This window comes from Thunnus maccoyii, chromosome 6 (assembly GCF_910596095.1).
Source record: "Thunnus maccoyii chromosome 6, fThuMac1.1, whole genome shotgun sequence".
NCBI classification, from domain to species: Eukaryota; Metazoa; Chordata; class Actinopteri; order Scombriformes; family Scombridae; genus Thunnus; species Thunnus maccoyii.
The window spans coordinates 30501707-30528407 of record NC_056538.1 but is presented as its reverse complement, the minus strand read 5'-3'; the positions used below and the strand labels follow the sequence as shown (position 1 = coordinate 30528407).

Here is a 26701-nt window from a genome sequence, read left to right as displayed (position 1 = left end):
TGTGTGTTATATTCTATTTTCATTCATACAAAAAAATGTTTTCAAATAGAAAAACCTAAAACAACTCTGTGTGTGTGACAGGTGAAATAAATAATAAAGATAAATGCCAAAATAAACAAACTCTGGCGTGTATTTTTTTTTTTGGGGGGGGGGGGGGGGGTCATTTGGTCATTTATCAGGCAAGAAAAAGGCTCAAGATATTTAATAAAGGGAGCTTCAAATGTATACCTGTTTCATGTACAGAAAATCAGAACACTAGAGTGGTTTGATTTGTTCAAATATCTTGTTGCTGAAGTTATTTCTTTATGACTCTGGCTGGATGTTTGGGCTCACTGTCATGCTGCAGAATAAATGTGGGACCAATCAGATGCCTCCCTGATGCTGTTGCATGATGGATAAGAATCTAATCATCTAAAGTGCCTAAAACTTTTGCACAGCACTGTATGTATGTGTGTATTAAAGTTTGGTTTTTAAAAATATCTAGTTTAGATATAATACTGATATGTTTTCAGATAACAGTAAATTAGGGAAATCCCACACTCCACCTACCCATCACTCTTGGATTAGAGATATTTTCTACTTTGTTAATATGAAAAAAAAATGGTGTAGACTACGAAGGTTTTCTGCCAGGTTTAAGAAGACATGGGGACCATTTTTCACATGTGCTGATTAACTTTTACTGCCACTCCGAACTGACAAACTCTTAGACCATATTCAACATTCCTGCCTCATTTAATCATATATTTTGTAATAATATAACGTCTCAATTGAAGGTACAAGACGTGTCTGTCATTTGTTTGGAAACCCAATACATTAAAGTGAAATTAGAGAGTAGATTCACGTGGGGAAGCGTCATTTACAAAACGCGTTTTACTTTTGACACCGTAGCTACGGACAGCGAAATGGGACAAGTTTGTTTTACTGCTGCTGAATAGGAAGCTAACCATCGTTCCGTTAACATGGCAGCACACCTGAAAAAGCGAGTTTATGAAGAGTTTTCCAAAGTTGTACAGGTGAGCAACACCTTTATCTTAACATAGATCCATAACCGGAGGCGGAAGTTGAAAGTTGTGCTTGAGCGTGAGCTAGCTAGCCTGTTAGCTAATGCTAAGTGGCTAACTGACAAAACAACCCAACAACAGCCGTTTACAGTTACAACTTCACGTCTTTGTTGTTAGTTAACAGTAAGAAATGTGAGTTTGTTGTGTGACTAAATTAATCTATCAGAAAAAAATACGTTATTCAATGTTGGCGAACTTTAAGTGGAAGCTAACATATAAAGTGATTAATATAGCTTAAATTAAATGTATTATGAGGCATGTAATGCTTGACAGTCAGTGGTTTCTTGTTACAGTCTGTAGTGACAGGTGCATTTCACGTTAGTTGCTAACTCCCAGCATCTTCACCAAATTGTACTCTTACATTTCCATGCTTTCATATCAATATCCAACCTTAAATTTTTAAAATGTGTCTTAAAACAATAGTCAGGTGTCATAACAGTAAAAAATATATAAAATATTGAAAATTGGTGGATAAACATTCCCATGTTTGTAAAATATCCATGGTAGATAAAGCAGTGTTAAATAAATGGGGCATTTAGAGGATTTTATCTGATCAGAAAAGAAGAAATAAGACTCCAGGAGGAGCCACAAGGAAGCTTTTTTTTTTTTTTTTTTTTTAGAAATAAGTTGTCAGTTCAAGCTGTTGTATGCTTACAGATTCCCCATGAAGAAGCTCCGGCCAAGAAGCTGCGTCTGTCCAAGCCCAGTAAGTCTGCAGCTCTGCACATTGACCTTTGTAAGGCCACCAACTCTACTGATGCCCTGCAGTACCTGCTGCAGTTCGCACGCAAGCCTGTGGAGGTGGAGAGCGTGGAAGGTGTGGTCAGGATCCTTTTGGAGCACTACTACAAGGTAAAGAACCATGGGAAGTGTGAATAATATAATCGAGCTCTTTTTAAATACAAAGATGATCCGTTCAGAGTATCTTTTATCGAAGAACCAGATAAAACCAAACTCTGCAACTGTCGGTGATGGTGTCAAACTTTAAAAACCTCTGATCAAGATGATGATGACGATGATGTCCTCTCTCCCAGGAGACAGATAACTCCGTGAGGTTGAAGATCGCCTCTCTGCTGGGTCTGCTGTCCAAAACGCAGGGCTTCAGCCCCGACTGCATCGTAGACGACGCCATCAACACGCTCAGCAACGAGAGTAAGACAGATTCTTCTCTTACTCGTATACACACATATTCAGTGTTTGTTAAGACACATTAATAAATTAAAAGGGTTTTAAGGTTTCAGTGACCTCTATAGGGGTCAGATCAGCAGAATCACCTCTGGCAAAGTATTTAAGAAAAACACTAAAATTCAGTGATATTTAAAACAATATCAACAGTATAAACTATAGAAATTGAAGTAATGTTTTTAAAACATCTGACAACCGCCTGTTAACTTTAACGTTAACACTGTGTGTTTGCTCCGTCGTGTTTCTCTTCCTGTTTCTGCAGAATCTCACCAGGTTCTCGCTCAGCTGCTGGAAACTCTGCTGGTCATTGGTACACAACTGCCTGAGAATCCTACAGTCAGACAGAGGCTGATAGAGGTGGCCTACAAGGTGACAAACGCGCGTCTGTACATGATGAGTGTTTGTCAAAGTGTTAACCACAGTACAGTTGTACAGTTGCTTTGTGCAGAGAGATGACAAAGCATCTAAACTCTTCTGTCTTTCTCTCTTGTTTTTTTTTTTTCTCTTAGCATCTGTCTGATACGTATTTCGGGGTGAGGAACAAATGTCTGCAGCTCCTGGGGTGTCTCGGCATGGTGGACACTCCACTGACCAAAGACAGTGAGGGACAGGGCACGTCAATAGGTGCGTGGCATTGCTTCATATATTTAGTCGGCTGAACTGTGTCTGTCACCCTCCTTACTGAAGATATGATGTGTGCATGCACTTAAACTGAATCAAGGCCTTCAAATATTTAAATATGGAGGCTTCAAGAACGTTTTGTTAGTCTTGGGGTTTTTTTATATTATTTTATAGGCAAAATTTGATTCTAAATCTTAGCTTAAGTTGAATTTTGCAGGGTTTTAAAATGTCTGCAATTACAGTCAGAAGTAAAATCAAATCATTAATCTTTTGAATCACCTTCTGAAACAAGAAACATGTAGAAACCTCACATTTCTGGCTCAGTTTTGGGCTTTGAGCTGTGTTATCATCAGTCTGTTGTGTTGCTCCAGGAGGAGCGAGGGACGTCCAAAGTATCATCAGCGACTACTTTGGAGATCAGGACCCCAGAGTCCGCACCGCAGCCCTCAAAGCCATGGTAACACACCAACGACACCTGCACTCACCAAAAAAACTCAACCAGAACTACGCTCATGTATTTAGGAACCACACACCAGTCTAGTCTTGTAACTCGGCTCATCCTGTTCTCGTTGTTTGTTTCCCAGCTGCAGCTGCATGATAGAGGAATGAAGATTCATCAGATCATTTATGAGCAGGTAACAACACTGTTTATCTTTAAGTAAACACAGCTTCCTCACAGTGGACATATAGACTTACTGTTCAGGTCATGTGTTGCAACAATGGTGATTACAGCAAAGTGTCTGCCATGAGAAAGTTGTTTTAGTGAGTCAGAGTAATGTTAAAATGTTTTTCTAATTATGTTTACCATCCTCTGGTGTCGGTAAAACATGACTGACTTTTTTAATATACTTAACAGCTTTGACTATTTGTGTGTGTGTGTGTGTGTGTGTGTGTGTGTGTGTGTGTGTGTGTGTGTGTGTGTTTGCAGGCCTGCAGGTTGCTGGCAGATGATTACGAGCAGGTTCGCTCTGCAGCAGTGCAGATGGTTTGGGTGCTCAGCCAGTCGTACCCAGAAAGGTGAGAAGACCCCGGTATTCAGAGTGACTTATTGTTAAAATTAATAACAATAACTTTGTATTTGTATAGCATATTTCATTTATTATTTTTTGCAAATTAACAACTAGGAATATAATGAGTGGGTACTTAATAACTAAACCAACACTTTTTTCTGTTTTTTCTTATAACTTGTACTAAATTGCAGTACCTGTTCTGTAAAATGTCCTAGAAATTAACTGTTAAATACCTGCAAATTACATCGAAATGTTCCAGGAATTTGTTATAAAATTAAAGGAGCTGTAAAATAACGTGTTTCCAAAATAATTCTGACTTAACATCCATTTTAAATTTCTATTTAGACATTAACCAGCTGATTGGCTGCACCAGTTTGTCTGACTTTGTTCTTTTTGTCCAATCAGCATTGTGCCCATCCCGTCGTCCAATGAGGAGATCCGATTGGTTGATGATGCATTTGGGAAGATCAGTCACATGGTCAGTGACGGCTCCTGGATGGTACGAGTGCAGGCCGCCAAAACACTGGTGAGAGGAGATCATCCCTCATGGTCACAATTAAAGCTTCAGTGGCAAAATAAGTATCAGTAAGATTACTGATGTAGTCAGACATGTAGAAACAAATACAACAGATAGATGAAGCCAGTAATGTTACGTATTGTGTGTCTGAAAGGAGCTTTAGATTGAGACACAAACACAACATTCACAGTTTGTCGAACTTGTTGAATCAAATCTTTCTTTGTGCGTCAGGGTTCGATGCTGCAGGTCAGTCCTCACTTTCTGGAGCAAACTTTGGATAAGAAGCTGATGTCAGATCTCAGGGTGAGTAACTGCTGTTCAGAGAAAATCTGTGAGCAAAATAATTTATTATAATAATTCAAATTAACACACGTCCACCATTGACCTCTTCCTCCTCCTCTTCTCTGTGTTCAGAGGAAGCGCACGGCTCATGAACGTGCGAAGGAGCTCTTTGCTTCTGGAGAGTTCTCCTCTGGCAGGAAGTGGGCCGACGATGCCCCCAAAGAGAAACTGGACACCAACACTGTCAACCTCATCGCCTCAGGGGCCTGCGGCGCCTTCGTCCACGGCCTGGAGGACGAGATGTTCGGTAAAGACGTCACCTTTGATTACATTTTTCACTATTTTCTAACATTGTACAAACAAAACGATCAACAGCGTATGATTGTTATAATGTAGTGATTTTCATTAATGATAACAATGAAAATCATCATTAGTTGCAGCTCTGATTGTATTTCTTTTTCACTTTTAATACTTGTTAACTCGAGTGCTTTGCTCATTAGTATTTTCTGTCCTTCTTATTATCTCAGAGGTGCGTATTGCAGCAGTGGAGGCGTTGTGCCAGCTGGCTCGGTCGTCTTCCACCTTCGCTGAAAAGTGTCTCGACTTCCTGGTGGACATGTTCAACGATGAGATCGAGGAAGTGAGGCTGCAGTCCATCCACGTGCTGAGAGAAATCTCTACTCACATAACGCTCAGAGAGGACCAGCTGGACACGGTGCTGGCTGTGTTGGAGGTACAAGCGAAAACCTCTATAATCCCTGAAAAATTGTCCATCTCTTTGGTGTCCCCTAATATGCATAATTTGGGAGTAAAGTCCAATTATTCATCCATAATCTCCTGAATAAAATTATGTATCTGGTGCTTTATTGTTAGTTATTAAAGCTTTAAGAAATCTTGAACCCTGATGAAGTCACTGTCTGTCTCCAGGACTCGTCTCGTGACATCAGAGAAGCTCTCCATGAATTACTTTGCTACACCAATGTCTCCACTAAAGAGTGCATCCAGCTGACTCTGCTGGAGCTGCTGAAGAACCTCAACAAGTATCCCTCCGACCGCAACTCTGTCTGGAAGTAAGACTGTGTGTGTGTGATTGGATTGGATGTTCTCTTCTGAGCAAGAACATTTTGACTGTTCCTTGTTTTGGAGGAAAGTTTAGGGTCAGGACTTTGGTTCCTATAGAAAGGAAATTGGTGCCTTATGGGCTGCTGCAAGTTTATTATCATTATTTGTTCATTTAGTGTCTGTCAGAGCAAATTTGAGTTTGTCCTGAGTAACAAAACAAACTCATGGCCAATTTTGGATGATTTGCATGTATTAGCTTTAGTTGAAGGATTACATGCTCGTATTTGTCTGAAAAAATTCAAAACTGTGTATACTAATGGCTCTACATAAGCTTAATTCAAGATTTTATTCAGATAAAAACTTTCCATTGATGATGGATAATTGTATTTTTTATTGTCTTTTTTTCCCCCCTCAGGTGTCTGAAGTTCTTGGGTTCCCGCCATCCAACGCTGGTGTTGCCGCTAGTTCCTGAACTGCTCAGCACACACCCGTATTTCGACACACCAGAGCCTGACATGGACGATCCAGCCTGTATCCTTCTCACATCTTGAAAATCTTAACACACACACATACAAAGTGAAAGTTATGATTTGACCGCTGACCGACTTCAACCAGAGTTTGTTATGTGCTGCTCTGGACGTGTGAACTGTGATTTCTTTTCTTAACTCTGGCTGTTGATCTCAGACATCGCGGTGCTGGTGTTGGTGTTCAACGCTGCCAAGTCATGTCCCACCATGCCGGCGCTGTTCTCCGACCACACCTTCAGACACTACGCCTACCTGAGGGACAGTCTGTCGCACCTCGTACCACCGCTAAGAGTGAGAACTGAAATACTGTAGCATTCACAAAAAGCTCATCAGTCATAGTACTGCATCCTCCATGACACAAAGGTCTTATTGGCTGTTGACTTAATGTCTTCAAAATGTCTTCAAGTGGTCCAGACTAATATTTAGTATATAAGCCCATCAAGCACTTTATTAGGAACACCTGTACAATCTAATGCAATACAACAGCTCTGCCATTAATTCTATTATGAAGCTTATACATATTTAGTTTACTGGAGTGCATTATATTGAAAATGAAAATCATGTATGTTAATGAGGTGGACAAAATATTAGGAGTCATGTAGACTCTTGGTCTTGTTTTACATTCTGTCTTCAGCACAAATGTTCCAGTGAGTTAAACATTGACCTTTGATCCAGTTCTGAACCAGGACTGCAACTCCTGATTATTTTCTTGATTAATTGATTATTTGTTTGGTCTACAAAATGTCATAAAATAGTGAAAAATACCAATCACAGTTTTCTATAACCTAAGGTGATTTCTTCAAATTGTGTGTTTTGACCAACCAACAGTCCAAAACCCAAAGATATTTTTTTTCTTGAAAAATTAGAAAAGATTAGTAGATAATCTAATAATAGCAGGGTGTTTTTTCTATCAATTGAGTGAATTTATAAATAATTTCAGCTCTTCTCAACCCTAAACTTGATGTGGACTGTCAGGCTTTGTCTTGATGAACATGGTGGACATTTTTAGAAACAGAAATAACATTAAATGAAATTTAACTAGCAACAACCAGTCTGAATGATGATGTACACAAGTTGTAACCGTCTCAGTCAGAGATGTTTAGTCCTGCAGTGCAGATTCCTCTCCAGTAGCTCCCGGGTCTTTAGAAAGTCCATTTTTGGGGCCCAGGAGTGAAAACTGGAACCAGGTAAAAAGGTTTCTTGTTTCTTGGAACTGGTTCATGCAGATAAAAAGGGTCGCTGATGTTGACACTGAAGTTTGACTCACATATTTCATGTTATCAGACTGACGCTCCTGTACACAACATTTACACACAGTCTATGATACGCTCACTGTCCATCTCTCCTGTGACTGTTCTCCTGTCTGTTTAGTTGCCGGGCAGGAAGCTGGTGTACTGTTTGGACTCGGCGGACTCTGGTTGCGGTTCGGGTTCTGTGGAATCAGCTCAGCTCTTCCTTCAACAGAGTCTGAACAGAATCAGCACCATCCAGAACCTGGAAGCACCCGGAGGCCAGGACCTGCTCAACTTCACCATACGGTACGCATATTAACACACACACGCCATACGACAGGTCAAACTCGTAAATTTCATTCGTACCTCAGAGAAAACAAGAAAGATGATGAATGTCACAAATGTTCTTAAATCGCTCGTTGTGTGCCTCGTTTGTGAAAGTTTTCCCTTCCTGTCTGTGTTGTATCAGAGACCTGCAGCGGCTGGGCGAGCTGCAGACCGAGTTGGCTGGAGCTGCTGACTTCTGCGCTACGTACCTGCGCTGCCAGCTGCTGCTCATGAAGGTAGATGTGTGTGTGTGTGATTCTGTCTATTGGGTTGTGACCCAGAGCTTCTTGTAGTCCGTAACTGCTGGATGTGGAAATAAGCAACTGTTTGCTAATAAGTTCAACATATCAACTTAAAAGCTGATCATATGTCAGTGTTTTGTTCACTACTTGTTTCTGATGAAAGCTTGTGGATAAAACATCAGTTAAAGCAGGTTTAAGGAAGCAGAATGGTGATTTTAAATCAGGGATGTGTTTCCTCAGGCTCTGCAGGAGAAGCTGTGGAACATGGCCGTCCCTCTCTGCCTCAAACAGAACGTCATGGCCACTGCAGCTGCTCAACAGGTGAGCGCACACATACACACACACACATCCGTATTACCACACCTGTGAAATCATTGAAGGTGACTTTTGTCGGTTTAAATGTGTGACGATGTTTATAGATCCTGGAGGAAACATACAAGCTGGAGTTTATGTACAGCGGTTTGCAAAACAGACAGGTGGCCACGATACATCATGTTCGCCTCCAGGCCAAAGCTCTGCAGCTCATCCTGACTGCTCGCACCAGGCAGGGGTCAGTACACACACATTCACCTTCACATGTCATGTATGTAAATATATCAGCACCCCAAAAATACATGTATGCACACTGCAGACACCAGCCTAACTGTTATCTTTCTCTTCAGGCTGGATCCTCTCATCAGCAGCTGTGAGAAGTTTTTGCAGGACGTTGAGTCTTTTCAGAGGTAATATCTTTATTTTTTTAACCCTCCCCATGGCTTTTAACACTATTATTAACCATAACATGTCTTATCTGGTCTATCCTGGCACATTGTGGAGCTCTGTGAGTCCTTTAGATACAGGGAGTTGCAAAACTAAAGCAGGACAGCTATTAGAGTTCCCTAAAATAATCTCCTGAAACTTCATTTTCCACAACTGAATCCTTCCTTCCTCTGTGTCTGTCCTTTCACCTTCCTTCATCTCTGATAACGTTCATTCTCTACAGAGATGCAACGATTAATTGATTAGTTGATCAACATAAAATTAATCTGCAAGTATTTTAAAAACTGAAAATTGTTTGTCATTTTTTTTAAATAAAAATGTCAAATATTTGCTGGTTCCAGCCTCTCACATGTGAGGATTTCATGCTTTTCTTTGCTACACATTATAGTAAACTGAATATCTTTTATTGAATTATTAATTGAAGAACACAAATCATTAAATTGAGAGCGTGAACTACTTTTTGTTTCTCTGTGGCCCCTCCCAGGCTCCATAGCATTCACTTCCTCTGTTTGCTGATTTAACATCTGTGCCTGGTTTTATTATTCCATATAGATGTCCAGGTTAAGAGTCTCTGAATGATCTCTGCTAACTTTTTCTTTATCCCTTTACTGCAACACTCAGGCTGTTTCTGACAGAGCTGCCTCACCTCCAGGACTGTTTTGTGGAAAAGCTGTTGGAGCTGATGCCCCGGCTGTCGTCCTGTAAACCCGCAGAGCTGGTTAAGATCCTCCAGACAACGCTAAGACAGAGTGGCCTGCTGCAGCTCAGACTGCCTGAACAGGTAGAATAAACAGTCAGTGTGACCTCTGGACCCAACGTAAACTTCCTGTACAGTCCATCAAGCTCTGATGCAGTATGTATGTGCAAATACACCATTAAATGAGTATGATTTATGGTTGACAGATCCATCGGGCAACAGCCAACATCATAGAGCCGACAGGGGAGTCGGACAACCCGCTCAAGTTCACAACTGGCCTGGTGGTGGCGCTAGACATTGATGCAACGCTAGAACACGTCCAGGACCCCCAGAACACTGTCAAAGTACAGGTCAGTTTGATGCACAACTACATAAATAAACTCAGTTCATTTGTAGCCAATTTTATTTATATAGCACCAAATCACAACAAAAGTCATCTCAGAGCACTTTTAGAGCAGATCTAGACTGTACTCTTTAATTTCATTACTGCTGATTTAGTTAAGTGATTTTGAAATATGGCTGCATTTCTTAAACAAGTTTGTATTCATGCCAGAAAAAGAAGAAAGGTCAAATCAGTTTGGAAAGAGATTCAAGTTAAGAAAAACACATTTAAAATCTATCCAAAAATGTATTTTAAAGTTAATCATAAGCAGATTTAAGGGTCGGCACTTGCATTTATTTTATTGCCAAAATCTTTCAACCTTCAAAACTGTTTGAGTTTGTTCCTTTTTGCTTTTTTCAAACAACATGTGGTAAAGATTTGTTTTAACATCAGTGATTCTTCAACCTGAACTCGCTGCTCCTTCTTTGCTATAAAAAGGTCTCTGCTTTAGGAGAACATGGCCTGCGGTTAAAAACATCTTTTCAACCCAGTCTACTAATAACCTCCATCAGTTTGATTTACCAACATGTCCTTCAGTGAATGCAGAGTACTTATGATTTGCAGTTACATAAAGTAATTACATAATTGAACCTTAAGTCACAAGGACTTTTCAAAACATTTTCTCAATTAGAAATGTGTTTTAACTTCTTTAACCTCAGCTCAGGGTAGTTGGTGGTGAGGCAGTCAGAGTAAACTATTATAAAGTCACAGATTTCAATTCTTGCAACAGACACATTAACAGCCATCTGTCCTTTAATTGCTGTCCTTTTAAAATATAGGTTCAGGTTTTTTCAAGTCTGTTTCAATACAATACTGATGAACGAGCATTTATGTGGAAGTGGAAATGGGTCTTGGTCGCTGTAACAGTTCCTACTCTCCATACTGACCCTGAACCAGACTAAACTGTAAGAGATGAGGGACAAAATCCACCGTCCTCGATCCAAAGTCTAGAACGAGGGCTGTGTATTGTGTCCCTCGTCTCTTACAGTGTAGCATCGTTCACAGAGAATATCTGCAGGGTCAGTGTGGAGAGTAGGAACTGTTACAGAGACAAAGAACCATTTCCTCATCCATATTGTATTAAGACAGACGTGAAAAAACCTGAACCTATCCTTTAAGTAAAAACCCTGAACTGCTGGCTCATTCACTCTGGATATGAACGCTCTTCTGTCTCTGCAGGTTCTGTATCCAGACGGTCAGAGTCATGTGATCCATCCTAAACCTGGAGACTTCAGAAAGCCTGGTCCTCATAGACACAGACTCATCACACAGGTCTACCTCTCACACACCGCATGGACAGGTCAGTATAAAACACACACACGTCTGATGTTTCTTTTACAAGTGTGTGTTTCTAACCCCTCATTCTCTCTCTCAGAGCCGTCTCAGATTGAAGTGCGTCTCCTGCTGGCCTACAGCTCCTCCTCGACCTCCCTCTCCTCCCCTTCCAAGCTGGGGTGGAGCGACAGCATCGACAGCCTCCCGCCGCCTGAGGCTTCTGTAGAGGGAACTATTCCGTTTAGCAAACCCGTCAAAGTCTACATCATGCCGAAACCTGCCCGACGCTAACGATACAGAGGAGACGGACAAACATTTAACTCTTTTCAGTTTTTGTGTTACGTTCATTAGTGTTAGCCTCGTCAGTGCAAACTTCCATTAACAATAATTGACCTGAATTCAAAAACAGCCATTTTTTAACATTTGGCCATGCATGTCATGTATAAGTGGAAGGAAGCACAAGAGTATTTTTCATTCATGAGGAATATTTTTTGTACTCAACAATTGTTTCTTATAAAAACATTTTTCTCTTGATAACAAACCTACATGACAAGATGAATCATTTTCTAACTTTATTTTGTCTTTCAAACAAGCAGAAATACATTTTCACATCCATTAAAAAATATTGTAGTGTGAATTAACTTTAAACAACAACACCACAATGTGATCAGTGTCTTTTTTTTACCTGATAATTGAAAAGTCATTATTGTACTTTGCAGGAAGAAAAAGAAATTGGCCTCTGAATTCAAATGTATTGCATCTTCAAATGGATCTAAAAGTAGCCTTTGAAAACATATCACTAAGTGAATTCCTCCCTGTTTAGATGACGGTAAAAGTACATTTGAGTTTACTAATTTATAAACTTTTATAGCATTCTGCCTTTATAAAGTTCTGCTCTAAAGCACAGCCAGCTGAAATTAGGTGAAGATTAGTATTGAAGATGTTTTAGTCTTACCCTGAATCAGTGGTTGTAGTCATGCTAAAGAGCTAGAAGAGCTAGCCAGCGATTCATGTGCCAAAAACAGTCTCTTTGGGCAACAAAAGGTTGTCACGAATCTGGTGCAGCAAAGGTAAAGTCAACAGGTGGAGTGGAAGACCCCGCCCACCTTGACGCCCTGGCCAGCCAGTTTGTTGTATTCAGCGACGGCCTTTTCCGTCTGCAGGACTCGGACATCGACACCTTTCTGCTTCACAAAGTCCACAGTGGTGGAGGGAACCTGAGAGAAGAGACGGCAGCACAAACAGACTCAGTCCCCGTCCAGCCAATACGCCCTCGCCCTCAACATATACACTCAACCTCCATTTTCATGTCATTTTCATGGGCAATAAATCGCTCAAACTGCACTGGTACTGACTAATCTGACTCTGCTACCCATAAATGGAAGCACTGCTTCCCAGAGAATGGAAGAAACATGCAAATTTTATTTAAAACTGGCTACTCTTTCACAGATTTTGATCCCTACACTCTTTTGTGGCAGGTTTAGACAAATAAACATAATTTAATTGTACCTATGTACAGACACATCAATGAAAAATCTGCCATCTGTAATATAACACCTGAGTATCAATCGCATCTATTAGTTTCCTAGTTTCCATTTCTAATGTGATGTTGCAGTATGACGTATCGATATAGATTCTCAATACATAGTTGAAATTGAGGTTGAATTCATAAACAGTATTCCTTTTAAAGGGTCATTCTGACGATTTTCTGTATTTTTCTTATCAACAAATCTCATTCTCGTTCACATGCTCAGTGGCGTCTTACACAGAACTACTCTCCTATTCAGACAGACTGAAAACGTTATTAGTCTTTGGAGCCGTTTCTAAACAAACTAACGTGACCAAACTCTTCATAATGAAGGAACATGTCATCCAGTGCAGCAGTGTGGCTCAGTTATGTGTTTTTAATAGTTTCTGGACAACAACAGAGGAATAAGATATATCAGGCTTTGGATACACACACAATACTTGTTAGTAGATCAGATCACTGTCAGTTTGGATCCAAACATGAGATTTGTTGACAATAAGAAAAATGTAGAAAAAACTCTGAATAAATTGGACTGTTTGTAGGTCTGTTTTACCTGCAGAGCTTCACTCATGCCTCTGCCGATGACCAGCATATCAACTCCCTTCTTCAGCACCTCCTCCAGATCAGCAGGTTGTACTCCTGGGTAATGCTGCAATGGGAGAAGTATAATAATGTGTGAACACTGCTAGAGAGAAAACCCCAGCGTGTTCTGCTAGGTCAAGTTTTATAACTGTGTGTCTCACATCAGTCCCAGTCTCCCTCCAGTCCCAAGTCCGGCTGCCTCCAGGCCAGACCTTACAGTCCTTGTAGCTGGAGGAGCATCCCTTCACCTTCATGTGGCCCCAGGAGAGAGAGGCGATCTCTGGAGAGGACATGGTGATGTGACGCTACCTGTTGACACAGAGGTAGACGATGGCTTCACAGAGAGTACAAAGAAGTCACTAAATACTGTTACAAGGTTCCAACAAATCCCTTCACAGGCCCCTCCACACTGTATGTCACACTCAGTGAGATGGGTTTAATAAAATCTTGTGTCAGGCTGTATGATATAAATTTTGAGGCAGTCAGATTGTGCAATAAATGCCTGGTGAATTGTAGCACTATGATGTAAAAAGAAAAACACTTGCAAGCAGAAACACATCAGTTCATTTCATCCATTCATCTAAAAAATGAACCTGCAACTGTTTTACAATGTTATACTTTCTGTTAACGTAGGTCATAGCAGAACTAGACTTCTTAACAAATAAATTATTGGCCATTTAAGTATCAGATTTTTAAAATTTAGAACCAAAATTCTGCCTATGAGCTCTCCATCCTTGACTCTGTATGATGTGTGTTGATGTGGCACCAAACTAAGTCATCAAATCTTGACAGTATCAACATCTCAGTCCAGTTGTTATGTAATACAATTGTTCCAATGGCATTTAATTTCAGGATACAGTTCAGTAGTGGTTTAGAGTGGTTGTTTTGCACAAGCACATCATAGAGACGCTGGTCTCATTAATGTCAAATAGCTCGATATACAGTACTGTGCAAAAGGCACTTTAGATGTTTAGATTTTTATCCATCATGCAACACCATCAGGGAGACATCTGATTGATCCCAAATTTATTCTGCAGCATGACAACGACCCCAAACATCCAGCCAGAGTCATAAAGAACTATCTTCAACACCAAGAACAACAAGGAGTCCTGCAACAGATGGTTTGGCCCCCACAGAGCCCTGATCTCAACATCATGGAGTCAGTCTGGGATCACATAAAGAGACAGAAGCAGCTGAGATGTCTAAATTCACAGAACTGTGGCAACTTCTGCAAGATGCAAGAACAACTGACCTGCCAAGTACCTGAAAAACTGTGAGCAGGTGAACCAAAGAGAACTGCTGCTGTTGTAAAGGCAAAGCTGCTCACAGCAAATATTGATTTACTTTAGGTTTCTGCTGTTTACTGAACTAAATAAAAAACTATTCATGGCATTATCACAGGAATGTGTTACAGCTACATAAATTACTTTATATACGTGTAAGCCTGTCATCCCTGTAAAACTTTGAAACTTTTTCTACTTCAAAGGTTTAAGACACAAACCTTGTAAATTTAAATGTGTCAATGTTCTTGTTTGCCATAAAATCAAAAGGCGAAACGGTATTCAATTTCCACAAAGCTCCCCACAACACCAGCAGCAGTTCTACCTAATAATCTGTTGTTTATAACTTGGAAATGCCAGAAGGGTTTTAAAACACACACATTTCCCGATAGTGTGCTGAAGCAGCAGATGTGTGTAAATCAGCTGATAGCAGTCAGCTCCCACTGCCAGTTCTGCTGTTCAGAGCCAACACTGGCTGACAGGGCTATTTTTGTACTGGCCACAGGTTCACAGGCTCACTCTACCCACCGAAACCAGTAACACACTGTATATACAGAACTGTAGCTGCATTCAGGCAAACCTCTACAAGCTGAAATCGATTAGAAAAGCAGCTGCAGTGTTGTTGAATATAGTTCAGAAGCATAAACAGGAAGGCATGAGGAAAAGGCGGCAGTGCTGCTGCTGCTGCTTACCCTTTCTCGATGTCAACAGAGACTGAACACACCTCCTCACGCTTCCAACGCAGTTATGATGAAACCACGCCCACTGCCGTATGACGGAAGCCTCGAAGGCTGAGTCCCCGTGAAACTGCGCTCACGAACTAACGCATAGTATCATATTCACGTTTCTTACAGGAACAACGTACAAAAACAAACTCAGAAGTTATTACCATTACATCAGGATACAACAGAGTAGAAAAACTTTATAGTCTATAAAAATGTCAGTTTTTAACGCGAGGGGTTTTTTAACGCACAGCTGGTTTCAGTCAGGCTGCAGAAACACAGCGCAGCTCTGGTTGATGAAGCATCCCGCACTATGTTTGGTTTGGAAGAAGTCTGCATCTCTAAAATGTTGAGGTTTTGGTAGCAGCAGAATCACAATCCTACAAAATACATAACATGCAAAATGTTTTAAGAAAATATAGCGAAATAGTGATGGTGATGTGAGGAAAAATAAGGCAGTGACCATAACATTCATTTGGAATGACTTGAAAATAAATTTCATAAGAACCTGGCATAATGCTTTAGGATTTTGTGACAACAGATCAATAAACAGTAATCATGAACTTGGACAAGTGAACCATCAATAAATTGCATGTATCATATTTAAATGTTAATGAATGAAAGACTGAGGCTCTGGGCAAACCAACAGCATATTAACATCACTGAACAGTGTATACTCAGCCAATATTATAGTTAAGGTTATATTCTGATTTTTTTTAAAATTGGATGGGATTAACAGTATTCTTTCTATTCTTCTTACTATCTTTTATCTGTAAAGTGTTGACAATTTTATTTATCATTGCAATGTACGTGAAAAACTTCACGTACACTAATTAGTAATATGCGTTACTTCTTATTAAGTATATAATATTTTTTTATTTTCACATTATTAGGGGGGTGCACCGTTCCTGGAAGTACTGCAATACCAGGTCGATGCGCGGAGTGGACGGAGCAAGCCCCTATTCCATCTCCCTGTTCCAAAAATCAATTTAATATATGGTCCCCGGGTAGGGGACGTATCAGATATTAAACTGATAAGAACAGATACTACACTTGATCTTAGCCAAAAGGCCGAGAAGCGATACTATGATTACGTCGGAGAAAGGAGGGAGTTCTCCTCACAGTCCCCCTCACTGATGGGTATAGACTCTTTAATTCACAGAGACCCAACATTCCCTCATGAACAAACACTTGGCGACAGCAGCAAGGACAAAAAGGAAAGCTGAAAAGTGGATAAAATTTCAGATGCATATTAAACAGTCAGTGTTGTAAGACCAGGAGTAATGAGAACTCAATAGTTCTCTTCATCTCCATCTGAGGAGTTGTAATGAGGGTTTAGCGGTTGTCAGCCTGCTCCGACACCTCCTCCTCTTCGTCATTGTGTGCTTAAACTGCATCAATGACCTGTTGTACACCAACGTTCATTGTTATATTAGTAATTAATATATAAATATAATAATGTTGTTGTGGTGAAGCTCTTTAGTGGGGGCACACAATTACAGTGTAATACGGTATAATATAGAACAGTATTATACCACAGCATATTAACATATTTGAACAGTGTATACTCAGCCAATAATATTATAGTTAAGAATATATTCTATTTCTTAAAACATTCGAGTTAGTCTTGTTTAGTTATTGTAAATAATTTAGACTTTAACTGTATTTGTTTCTTTTACTTACCTCATTGTTTTGTGTGGCTGCTGAATTATATACTTTTGGATTAATACAGTATTTTTCTATCTTCTATCTTTTAATTATAGTGTGTGAATCTTATTTATCATCGCAACGTACGTGGAAAACTCCGTATGTCTAGCTACACTAAGTAGCACTATGCTTTACTCATATTAAGCATATTTTATATTTTTATTTTCACAACATTAGGAGGGTGCACCGTTCCTGGAAGTACTGCAATACCAGGTCGATGCGCGGAGTGGACGGAGCAAGCCCCTATTCCATCTCCCTGTTCCAAAAATCAATTTAATATATGGTCCCCGGGTAGGGGACGTATCAGATATTAAACTGATAAGAACAGATACTACACTTGATCTTAGCCAAAAGGCCGAGAAGCGATACTATGATTACGTCGGAGAAAGGAGGGAGTTCTCCTCACAGTCCCCCTCACTGATGGGTATAAACCTGCAGCAAGTCTACAGTGACTGTAGACGTTTACGCGTTCTGATTGGTCCCAATCATTGAGCTCCGGGTGTCACGTGACTGACTGTAGACAATTGAGCCTTCTGATTGGCCGAGAGTCCACACTCATGTCTATATGCACATTTTGGATTCAGCGTAAATGTAAAATGTACAGTATTTTTGCTAAGATCATCACATGATCATCACTCATTAATAAATAGACAATTAACTCTTAGTCAATTTTCAGAGTCAGTATTTTTAAGGTTTTACACCATTCTTAGCCAAAGGGAAGAACTCATTTATTATTCAAGTCAAGTCACATTTATTTATATAGCGCCAAATCACACCAGAAATGGTCTCAGGGCACTTTTCACACAGAGCAGGTCTAAACCAAACTCTTAAATATAATATGGTATAATATAGTACAGTATTATACCACAGCATATCAACATCTTTTAACAGTGTACACTCAGCTAATAATATAGTTAAGGTTATATTCAATTCGAGTTAGTCTTGTTTAGTTATTGTACATAATTTAGACTTTAATTGTATTTGTTTCTTTTACTTACCTCATTGTTACAGCAGCTACACAAAAACAATTTAATTTCCATTTTGGATTAATACAGTATTTTTCTATCCTATCTTTTATTTGTAATGTGTTGACAATCTCATCATTGTAACGTACGTGATACACTCAGTATATCTATCTACAATGGTTGGCAATATGTATCACTCATATTGTTAAGCGTATTATATATTTTTATTTTCACATTATTAGGGGGGTGCACCGTTCCTGGAAGTACTGCAATACCAGGTCGATGCGCGGAGTGGACGGAGCAAGCCCCTATTCCATCTCCCTGTTCCAAAAATCAATTTAATATATGGTCCCCGGGTAGGGGACGTATCAGATATTAAACTGATAAGAACAGATACTACACTTGATCTTAGCCAAAAGGCCGAGAAGCGATACTGTGATCACGTCGGAGAAAGGAAGGAGTTCTCCTCACAGTCCCCCTCACTGACGGGTCTAAACCTGCAGCAACAGTCCGACAGCAGCGGATAAAGTAACAGATAAAAGACGCTGAACAGTCGGAGAAAAAAGCAGCAGATTCGTTATATTTTAGTTTATAGTTTATTTAAAGAAACAAACTCAATGTCTCCTCCGCGCTTCACGGTCACGTGGTGCATTCTCGTCCAATAGGAACGTAGGGCAGGAGGCGCGGCTGCTACAATGTAATACTGCCATTGAAACAAACTGTTTCTGTTATTCACTGATACTGATGTTTACACATTAAAAACTGACCATGACGGAGTCCTCTGCGCCTAAAAAGCTGGTTTATTTTTAATAACTGTGTCTATTTTGAACAACAAACGGAGCTCCGACGTTCTCTAGTGGACGGAAGACCGAACTGCACTTAATTTGTACACTAAAACACCCCTAAAACGACCAATATAATGTCTTCATGTAAGTTAAACTTAAATATGCATTCATCATCATTTACTACACAAACCTGCTTCCAAAAGAAAGTGCATGTATTTGTTAGTGATAAAAAAAACAAAACATATACTATAATATAAAATAATGAGTACTTTTACTTATGATACTTTAAGTACATTTTGCTACTAATACTTCTGTACTTTGAATTCAAGACTTTGACATGTAATGGAGTATTGTTAGATGGCAGTATTTCTACTTCAGTAAACAATCTAAATACTTCTTCCACCACTGGATAAGATAAGATAACCTTTATTGAGCCGCAGGGGGATATTCAGCTGTTACAGCAGCAGCAGAATCGGATTACAAAGAAAACGTCAGGGTAGAAAATAGAGGAGGAAAATATAATAATAAAAAGAGAGTAAGATGCCATTATGGGTATGTACATGAGCAGAGCAGAACAATATAACTGTACAACCTGAGTTTCAGTGCAAGTGTCACTGAAGTGTAAAGACAATGAACTGATGGAAAACAACTGAACGGAAAGGAAACTGTACAACAGTGGTAGGCAAACAGCGGCCCTATATCACCCTACTAATGAGTCTTAGTAGAACCCAGAGGGATTGTGTCAGCACTGGGACACACTTTTAAGGCTCCAACTCCTCCAAGAGAAATGCCCTCTGCTCGTCTCCTTCTCCTTCCTGCTGGCAAAGGCCGACAACGTGCTGGACTACAGGAACCGGATTCTCTCCACTTTTGGCACTGTGCTAAAAATGGACTCCACAAAACATAGTGCAAAAATGTTTTGGTTTTTTGTCATGTTGTTTTAAATACAAATTCATTTACATATCAGTATAATTTAAATTTCAATCTGCAACCATCAGAGTTTCTCACATCTTGCCGATATGTCATATTTTGCAAGTGGTGAAAAAGCTGTCTGGACAGCAAAGGCACACCTGAGTGGTTCACCGGCACTGGGAACAAGTCCTCCCACATTGTCTCCTTTGTCCTTAAAATGTGTCAGGAGTCCTAATATGTCGTGGCGTGACAAACAGGTTGCAGCAGGCCAACCGGTCTGTGACCAAGATCCTGTACATTGATCGTGGATGTTGTCGCGCACACGCCAAAGAGCTCTGGAGACTTTGTTCCAGCCTGGGTTGAGCAATGACATAGTGGTGCGTCCAAACATTTTCCACCAGATCCATCGGTTTAATGCAGCCATTCGCGCAGACAGCCCGCAGTGTTCAAGTCTGCCCTGGCAGGAGCAGTACTTGCCTACAACTGGACAGATTAGGAGCTGCTCATCAAAGCCATCAGAGTGAAGGAACCGGCAACTCTGAAGTCTCTCTCTGACTAAGATGTTGTCCGCCTCTACGTCTCTAGGGAGCAACTCAAGCACCATGTTCAGTCTGACTTGGGGCTCAGGAGACATTCCTGCTCATTCAGACGGCCATTGACGAGCTCAAAGGACCCGCTGGACTAGACGAGAGTGGGGTCAGCCTGTTCAAATCAGCAGGTACAAAATTTTATGCAAACATAAATAATGTTATCAACACTACTTTTAATTTGGGGAGTATCAAATGCAAGGTACACATACAGTCTATGGTCTACATACTATAATGTTAGTATAGTATTTTAGAAAATACAGACAGGTGACAAAAGAAAAACCGGTACAGGTCTGAATGTTTGACCCCTACAGTGAGGGGATCTGGTGGCTCTGTTATGGTTTGGGTCCACTTGTCCCCTTAGAGGGAAGGGTCACCGCTAATCAACACAAAGTTGTTCTGAGTGATCACCTTTATCCTATGATGAAGCATTTCTATCCCGATGAGAGTGGTCTCCTCCAGGATGACAATGTCCCAGTTCACACGACGGGTCACTGAATGGTTTGATGAGTGTGAAAATGATGTGAATCATATGCTATGGCCTTCACAGTCACCAGATCTCAACCCAATTGAACACCTACAGGAGATTTTGGACTGATGTGTTAGACAGCGCTCTCCACCATCATCATCATCAACACACCAAATGAGGGAATATCTTTTTGAAGAATGGTGTTCATCCCTCCAGAAAAGTTCAGACTGTAGAATCAATGCCAAGGCTGAGGAAGAGCTATATTTTTCATAATTTACAGACTTCAAGAAAACTACTGTCATGGTGATTGTTTTGTATAAAAGGTTTATTTTTTTTTTTTTTTTAAAGTTCTCCACTTTTTACTATTTAGATAAAAAGATCAGAAACACAGTAACACTGAGTTACATTTTAAATAGAATATTTTTTCCCAGATACATTAATGCAACATTTACAGTGCATTTGTTCAATCAATGCAAAGAAAGTGTCAGATTACTTACATGTACCTGTATAGCGTGGAATATACAACTTTTTGTTATTGATACCAGATAACATTAAACATATAGCTAAAGAAAGTACCTTCATCATGAGGTCATCTGTGTGTCAGGGGTCAGGAGGACATTAGAGAGGAGGCAAAGACATGAGCTTCAATGGCTTTTACAAGCATTTTTACTACAATAAATACTTTTTAGAAAATCTGCACACCTAATAAAGACAGGCAGGGAGACAGAGAAAAAAGGGGGAAAACACTCAAGAAAAAGTAGACAAATAGAGAGGAGGTGGCAGTAATGTGCTTCAGTTGCTCAAATACACATCTGGATGCCACCAAAGCTATGCAGCTTTTCTGTGGAAACAGTCAATAATGTTACTGTTATCATTATGTCCCTTGGGAAAAATATAAAAATGATTACAGTGGAATTTACAGACTACATGGAGATAAGCCAGTCCTGTGACTGAACACACCCACTCAGCCTCAACTACAGTAGGCTTGACTGTGAGTGGTTAGTTAGTGAGTGGAACAAAGAACATGTACCATAATAATAAAAATATATATACTGAGTATAGAAAAAACAGGGGACATTTGGCTGATACCAGGTTGCAGTACTTTGGGGTGAACACAGGTAAACTATAAAGCCAGTGATTTGGCTTCAGTTGACTTGTGACCCCATCAAATGAAGCAGTCTGTTTGCAGCCACTCAAAGGTTGAATGTCTCTAAGTTGTGATCAGCACCTTTTCTAGTAACTGAAATTCACAGACATGATTAGTACATGATTTTATGTTGCAGAAATATATTTTACTTTCTTGCCCTATTAATCATCATGCAACTTAAGATAAATTTTTAAAACCACTGCTGTAAGTCATTATCCCTCAGTGTATTGACCTTATTGAAAAGGGAGACGCAGACTGCAAAAGAGCTGTAACACAATATAAATGACCTTATTTTCAGTGGATGTGTGAGTGTGATAAATGTTTTATGCATCTCTGTACATCAGAATAATTTTGTACCTTCCTTACTTAGATGCAGTTGCAACTATACAATCACAATGTGGATTTTGGATAGAGAGCATTAAACAGTATTTTTCTATCATAACTTGACACTGAAGAAATGCCTACACTTATTGAATTGAGTTATTTATTTTTCACATATTATCAGGGGAGAGCGCGAACGCAGTCCCCCACTACCAGAAATTATGCAGTCGAGATTCCCACATTTGGGGAATTCGCAGGGGTCAGCACAACCGGAGTGCAATGGCTGAGCCTCGCCCTGGGTGAACCACCTTCTTGATCATGGTATCTCCCCTGCCAGGTAAGTATGAGTTGTACACATCACAGCCAGGGAAGTCTTTCACAGACATACCATGCTGACTGATGGTGCTGACAATCAATACATCATCAAAACCACAGGCTATAAGAGGCTGTGGATCTGCAGGAAGTCAATACAGAAGGAGCAGTTTTGTACTAATGCTAACAAAGATTATTTACTTTACTATTTATATTGTACTTAAGTACGGACTGGTGTTCCCATGATGCATTGCTGTATTTCCACATCAAAAGCTGACCTAAAAATCACCCATTGTATAAATCTTACCTCCAACAAATGAGTAACAATCCAACAGAAAGCTCAGATGACCCAACACTAAATCATACTGCAATCAAAAGTTGTTTGATCCACATTTGAAACTCAGAGAAAAGAATAAAAACACAAAGCACACGTTTTTTCCCCCTCACATTACAACCACTTCCTGTTTCTTTGTTCAATGGTGGTGGGCAACAGACATTCCTGCTACTGCCACCTACTGCTCTGGAGTGTGAACTACGCTGTTTAACATATTTATCAAGATGCTTCTCTGTACTTTATGTGACTAACAGTAAGATGAAATAATTTAAAAACCACAGAAAATTGAGTTTATTTGCCTTTCTTTTAAATGTGAGGCAAAGCATGCTGGGAAACAACACCAGCAGAAATTATGCAGAGTGGATTCTCACTTTTGGAATGAACTGGCCTAATAAACTGAAACACCATTTTGTTTCAAAACTAGAGAGCAATGAAGCTAAACGACACGACAGTTTGATGACCTACCAAGAAGAAAAAAAAATGTTCTCATTTTTTTCTAAAATGTAGAAAGGACAGTCAAAACAACACTTTTTTTTTTTTTTTTTTTTTTTTTAAACAATTCCTTGTCTCACTCAACGGCCACTATTGAAACAGTTACAGACTAAAGGCCTTTACACACCGGGGGCATTTTTTTCATGCGATTCATTTGCACATCAATATGTTTTTTTGAACTGTTGTTTTTGTCATGAGTACTTTCACACAGAATGTGAATATTGTGAGGTGAAAAAGCAACGTGATGCTTTTTGGGAACAAGGTCGATTTTTCACTGAGTTTTCACACAGCAAATAAAAGCATGAACCAATGCACATAACCTGCACAGACAGTTGTTTATTGTGAAGGCCCACATGGGGTTTTGAATATCCTGCTGTATGTGTTTTGAACTTATTTACCATATCTACATTGATTGATCAGCTCCCAGTCTGTCTGTGAGCTTGTCTGTTTCACTGCAGGCAGGCAAGTACAATCACTCACTATGGGGGTTGAGAAATAAAGCCAATGAATCAATATATGTATGTATCACATATCATCATATGCATCATCATCATGTATTTATAAATACAAACACTGTGGATTTCTTCACATGGAGCTGACATGTAAACTGTTTTGGTTCAGTAAGTGTCTGCTGTCAGTCAGCCTTGTGAAGGCAGTTTGTCCGGCCGCTGTCCTCTCAGCTCCCCAGGAGCTGCAGAAGACAGACGGCTGCTTCTGTGGACAGAGACGCTGAATGCAGCTTGGAGTTCATCATCATCACAGGATGATGTTGACATCATCCTCTAGTGATGATGATGATGATCTTGTTCTTCTTCTCCTGACTCAACAAAAGAAGAGGAGAGCGTTATATCCATTCAATCCACACCAACTGTGACCTGTGTTCAGCGTCTCTGTCCACAGAAGCAGATGCCTGACTGCCTTCACCAGGCTGACTGACACAAGAACAAGCTGTCGCAAACTCTTTCGCAAATTCCTGTTTCTGTGTGTCTGTCACAAATTCATACCACTGCCAGTGTGAATAGTTTTGATGAAAATTATTTGCAGGCTATTATTTAGCATTTTTGTGTTGTTTATTCGTCACGCCCCCAGTGTGTTAAGGCTTTAAGAACCATTGTCGGGAAATGTCACCAACTTGCCAATATTAAAAATGCAACGAAAGCAAAGTATCAGAATGGAGTCCTCTGTGGGAATATAATTTTGTTTTTTAACAATCCAATGACTACACAAGAACAACAAATAGAGCTTCAATAGTCTCTTGTGGAAAACTGCTAACTGCAGAATTCAACTCTTTACTCAGTTCTACAAAACATTTTAATTCACTGATGTTTTTCAGTGGATTGTCGACCTTCAAAAGATTTCAGAATATATTTCATTAGGAAAATCTGCAAATTAGAGACTAAAGTGAACAAGAAGAAACTTTCATATTCTTTTCTTCTTCACTGACTGACAGTTCACTTCCATAGCTGTCTGGTTCACAACAGAGAGCCATTGTGTGATTTTAATTCATTAAAACATGATTCCCTGAAGCTGAATTACTCAAGGTATATGAGAGAGTATATAACAGGCTGTCTGCAGTTTTCACCTTATTAAATTTAAGTTTAAATTTAGATTTAAATTTAAATTTAAGACTTTAAGACAGCACAGCATGAAATTTAACACCTTTTTCACAATCATACTGGTCAAAGAACAGAAGACCAGTAGAGACAATTAGTGATGTTGTGCTCGAAGCAGACAACTCGACAAAGTTTCAACCTTTCAAAGCAACAGTATTTCAAAAAGATGTGTTAATGTTTCATATTTAAAAACTGAGCTGTAGACTCTGTTTGAGACTGATCATTTTAAATAATATTTATTGATCAAAATAACAGTAATGAAAGCAGTAAACCCACATGCACTGTGTCATTACAGTTTCTCTGATTTAATCCATCCATACAATGCAGTACCAAGAGTTGCTCAGAAGATGGCACCATTTTGCTAATATAAAAGGTTTTGAAACAGTGAGACATTTACTTAGAAATGCTTCATATTGAATCAGTGCGTCAGCAAGCTTTGTTTCCCTCTCAATGCTTAACAGCATTCAATATCAAATCCATTACTATGCTCCTTACAACTCCCCTCTGCTAAATGTCATTTTCTTTCAACAAGATATCAGGGGAGAGCGCGAACGCAGTCCCCCACTACCAGAAATTATGCAGTCGAGATTCCCACATTTGGGGAATTCGCAGGGGTCAGCACAACCGGAGTGCAATGGCTGAGCCTCGCCCTGGGTGAACCACCTTCTTGATCATGGTATCTCCCCTGCCAGGTAAGTATGAGTTGTACACATCACAGCCAGGGAAGTCTTTCACAGACATACCATGCTGACTGATGGTGCTGACAATCAATACATCATCAAAACCACAGGCTATAAGAGGCTGTGGATCTGCATCAAGTCAATATTAGAAGGAGCACTTTTGTACTAATGCTAACAAAGATTATTTACATATTACTTGAGAAGTAAGGACTGGCACTCCCATGATGCAATGTTGTATTTGCAAAACAAAGGCTGTTTGACACACATTATTCCTCACATTACAACCACTTCCTGTTTCTTTGTTTACTAGCAGTGGGCAACAGACATTCCTGCTGCTGCCACCTACTATTCTGGGGTGTCTACAACACTAGCATTTATCAAGATGCCTTTCTGTACTTTATGTGACTAACAGCAAGATGAAATGATTTCAAAAGCAACAGAAAATTGAGTTCATTTCCCTTTCTTCTGATATGTCGGGGAAAGCAGGCTGAGAAACAAAACCAGCAGAAATTATGCAGAGTGGATTCTCAATTTTTGGGAATGAGCTGGCCTAATAATCAAACTGAAACGCCAATTAATTTCAAAACTAGAGAGCAATGATGATAAACAACACAAAGAGTTTGATGACCTATTGAAAAAAAGTTATGTTTTCATATTTTTCTCAAATGTGGAGAATCAGAAGATGTCACAATGTTACCTCAATAAAAATGTTTTGAAACAGTGAGACATTTACAACATAAATGCTTCATAATGATTCATTGCTTCATCAAGCTTTGTTTCCCCCTCAATGCTTAATGGCATTCAATATCAAATCCATTACTATGCTCCCTACAACACTCCTCTGCTGAATGTCATTTTCTTTTGAACATATTATCAGGGGAGAGCGCGAACGCAGTCCCCCACTACCAGAAATTATGCAGTCGAGATTCCCACATTTGGGGAATTCGCAGGGGTCAGCACAACCGGAGTGCAATGGCTGAGCCTCGCCCTGGATGAACCACCTTCTTGATCATGGTATCTCCCCTGCCAGGTAAGTATGAGTTGTACACATCACAGCCAGGGAAGTCTTTCACAGACATACCATGC

The 26701-nt window shown here is 39.8% G+C and overlaps 2 protein-coding genes and 6 non-coding genes across 8 annotated transcripts in view; 1 reads left to right on the top strand and 7 right to left on the bottom strand.

The window, feature by feature from the left end:
- Window positions 1-872: 872 nt before the first annotated feature.
- ints4 (integrator complex subunit 4) lies at window positions 873-11689 on the top strand. Its single transcript, XM_042413114.1, has 24 exons — window positions 873-1013; window positions 1719-1913; window positions 2096-2213; window positions 2509-2615; window positions 2756-2870; window positions 3239-3324; window positions 3452-3502; window positions 3796-3884; window positions 4283-4403; window positions 4626-4697; window positions 4809-4983; window positions 5204-5409; window positions 5604-5746; window positions 6154-6269; window positions 6423-6556; window positions 7637-7803; window positions 7967-8060; window positions 8307-8387; window positions 8486-8616; window positions 8729-8788; window positions 9447-9606; window positions 9729-9872; window positions 11084-11204; window positions 11280-11689. Exons 1-24 carry the CDS (start codon window positions 960-962, stop codon window positions 11468-11470), a joined length of 2931 nt encoding a protein of 976 aa, XP_042269048.1. The 5' UTR covers window positions 873-959; the 3' UTR covers window positions 11471-11689.
- Window positions 11690-11841: 152 nt separating this feature from the next.
- The window catches only part of aamdc (adipogenesis associated, Mth938 domain containing), a 28342-nt gene continuing 13482 nt past the window's right edge, over window positions 11842-26701 (bottom strand). Inside the window, exons 2-4 of the mRNA XM_042413121.1 lie at window positions 13451-13598; window positions 13261-13356; window positions 11842-12396 (exon numbers count right to left, since the gene is read on the bottom strand). Of these exons, the coding sequence (XP_042269055.1) occupies window positions 12256-12396; window positions 13261-13356; window positions 13451-13582 (369 nt within the window). The 5' untranslated portion in view covers window positions 13583-13598 and the 3' untranslated portion in view covers window positions 11842-12255. The remainder of the gene's footprint in view (window positions 12397-13260; window positions 13357-13450; window positions 13599-26701) is intronic.
- On the bottom strand, window positions 16184-16374 carry LOC121899583. Its single transcript, XR_006096769.1, has one exon. It is a non-coding gene; the product is annotated as a U2 spliceosomal RNA (small nuclear RNA).
- On the bottom strand, window positions 17175-17365 carry LOC121899580. The gene has a single exon (XR_006096766.1). It is a non-coding gene; the product is annotated as a U2 spliceosomal RNA (small nuclear RNA).
- LOC121899582 lies at window positions 18205-18395 on the bottom strand. The gene has a single exon (XR_006096768.1). It is a non-coding gene; the product is annotated as a U2 spliceosomal RNA (small nuclear RNA).
- On the bottom strand, window positions 22366-22529 carry LOC121899576. The gene has a single exon (XR_006096762.1). It is a non-coding gene; the product is annotated as a U1 spliceosomal RNA (small nuclear RNA).
- Window positions 25472-25635, bottom strand: LOC121899575. The gene has a single exon (XR_006096761.1). It is a non-coding gene; the product is annotated as a U1 spliceosomal RNA (small nuclear RNA).
- Window positions 26490-26653, bottom strand: LOC121899578. The gene has a single exon (XR_006096764.1). It is a non-coding gene; the product is annotated as a U1 spliceosomal RNA (small nuclear RNA).

Coding starts and splice junctions, on each gene's coding strand:
- ints4 (XM_042413114.1), top strand. CDS start 960: ATGGCAGCACACCTGAAAAAGCGAGTTTATGAAGAGTTTTCCAAAGTT. Junction 4,698..4,808: donor AGCTGATGTCAGATCTCAGG/GTGAGTAACTGC, acceptor CTCTGTGTTCAG/AGGAAGCGCACGGCTCATGA. Junction 4,984..5,203: donor CCTGGAGGACGAGATGTTCG/GTAAAGACGTCA, acceptor TTATTATCTCAG/AGGTGCGTATTGCAGCAGTG.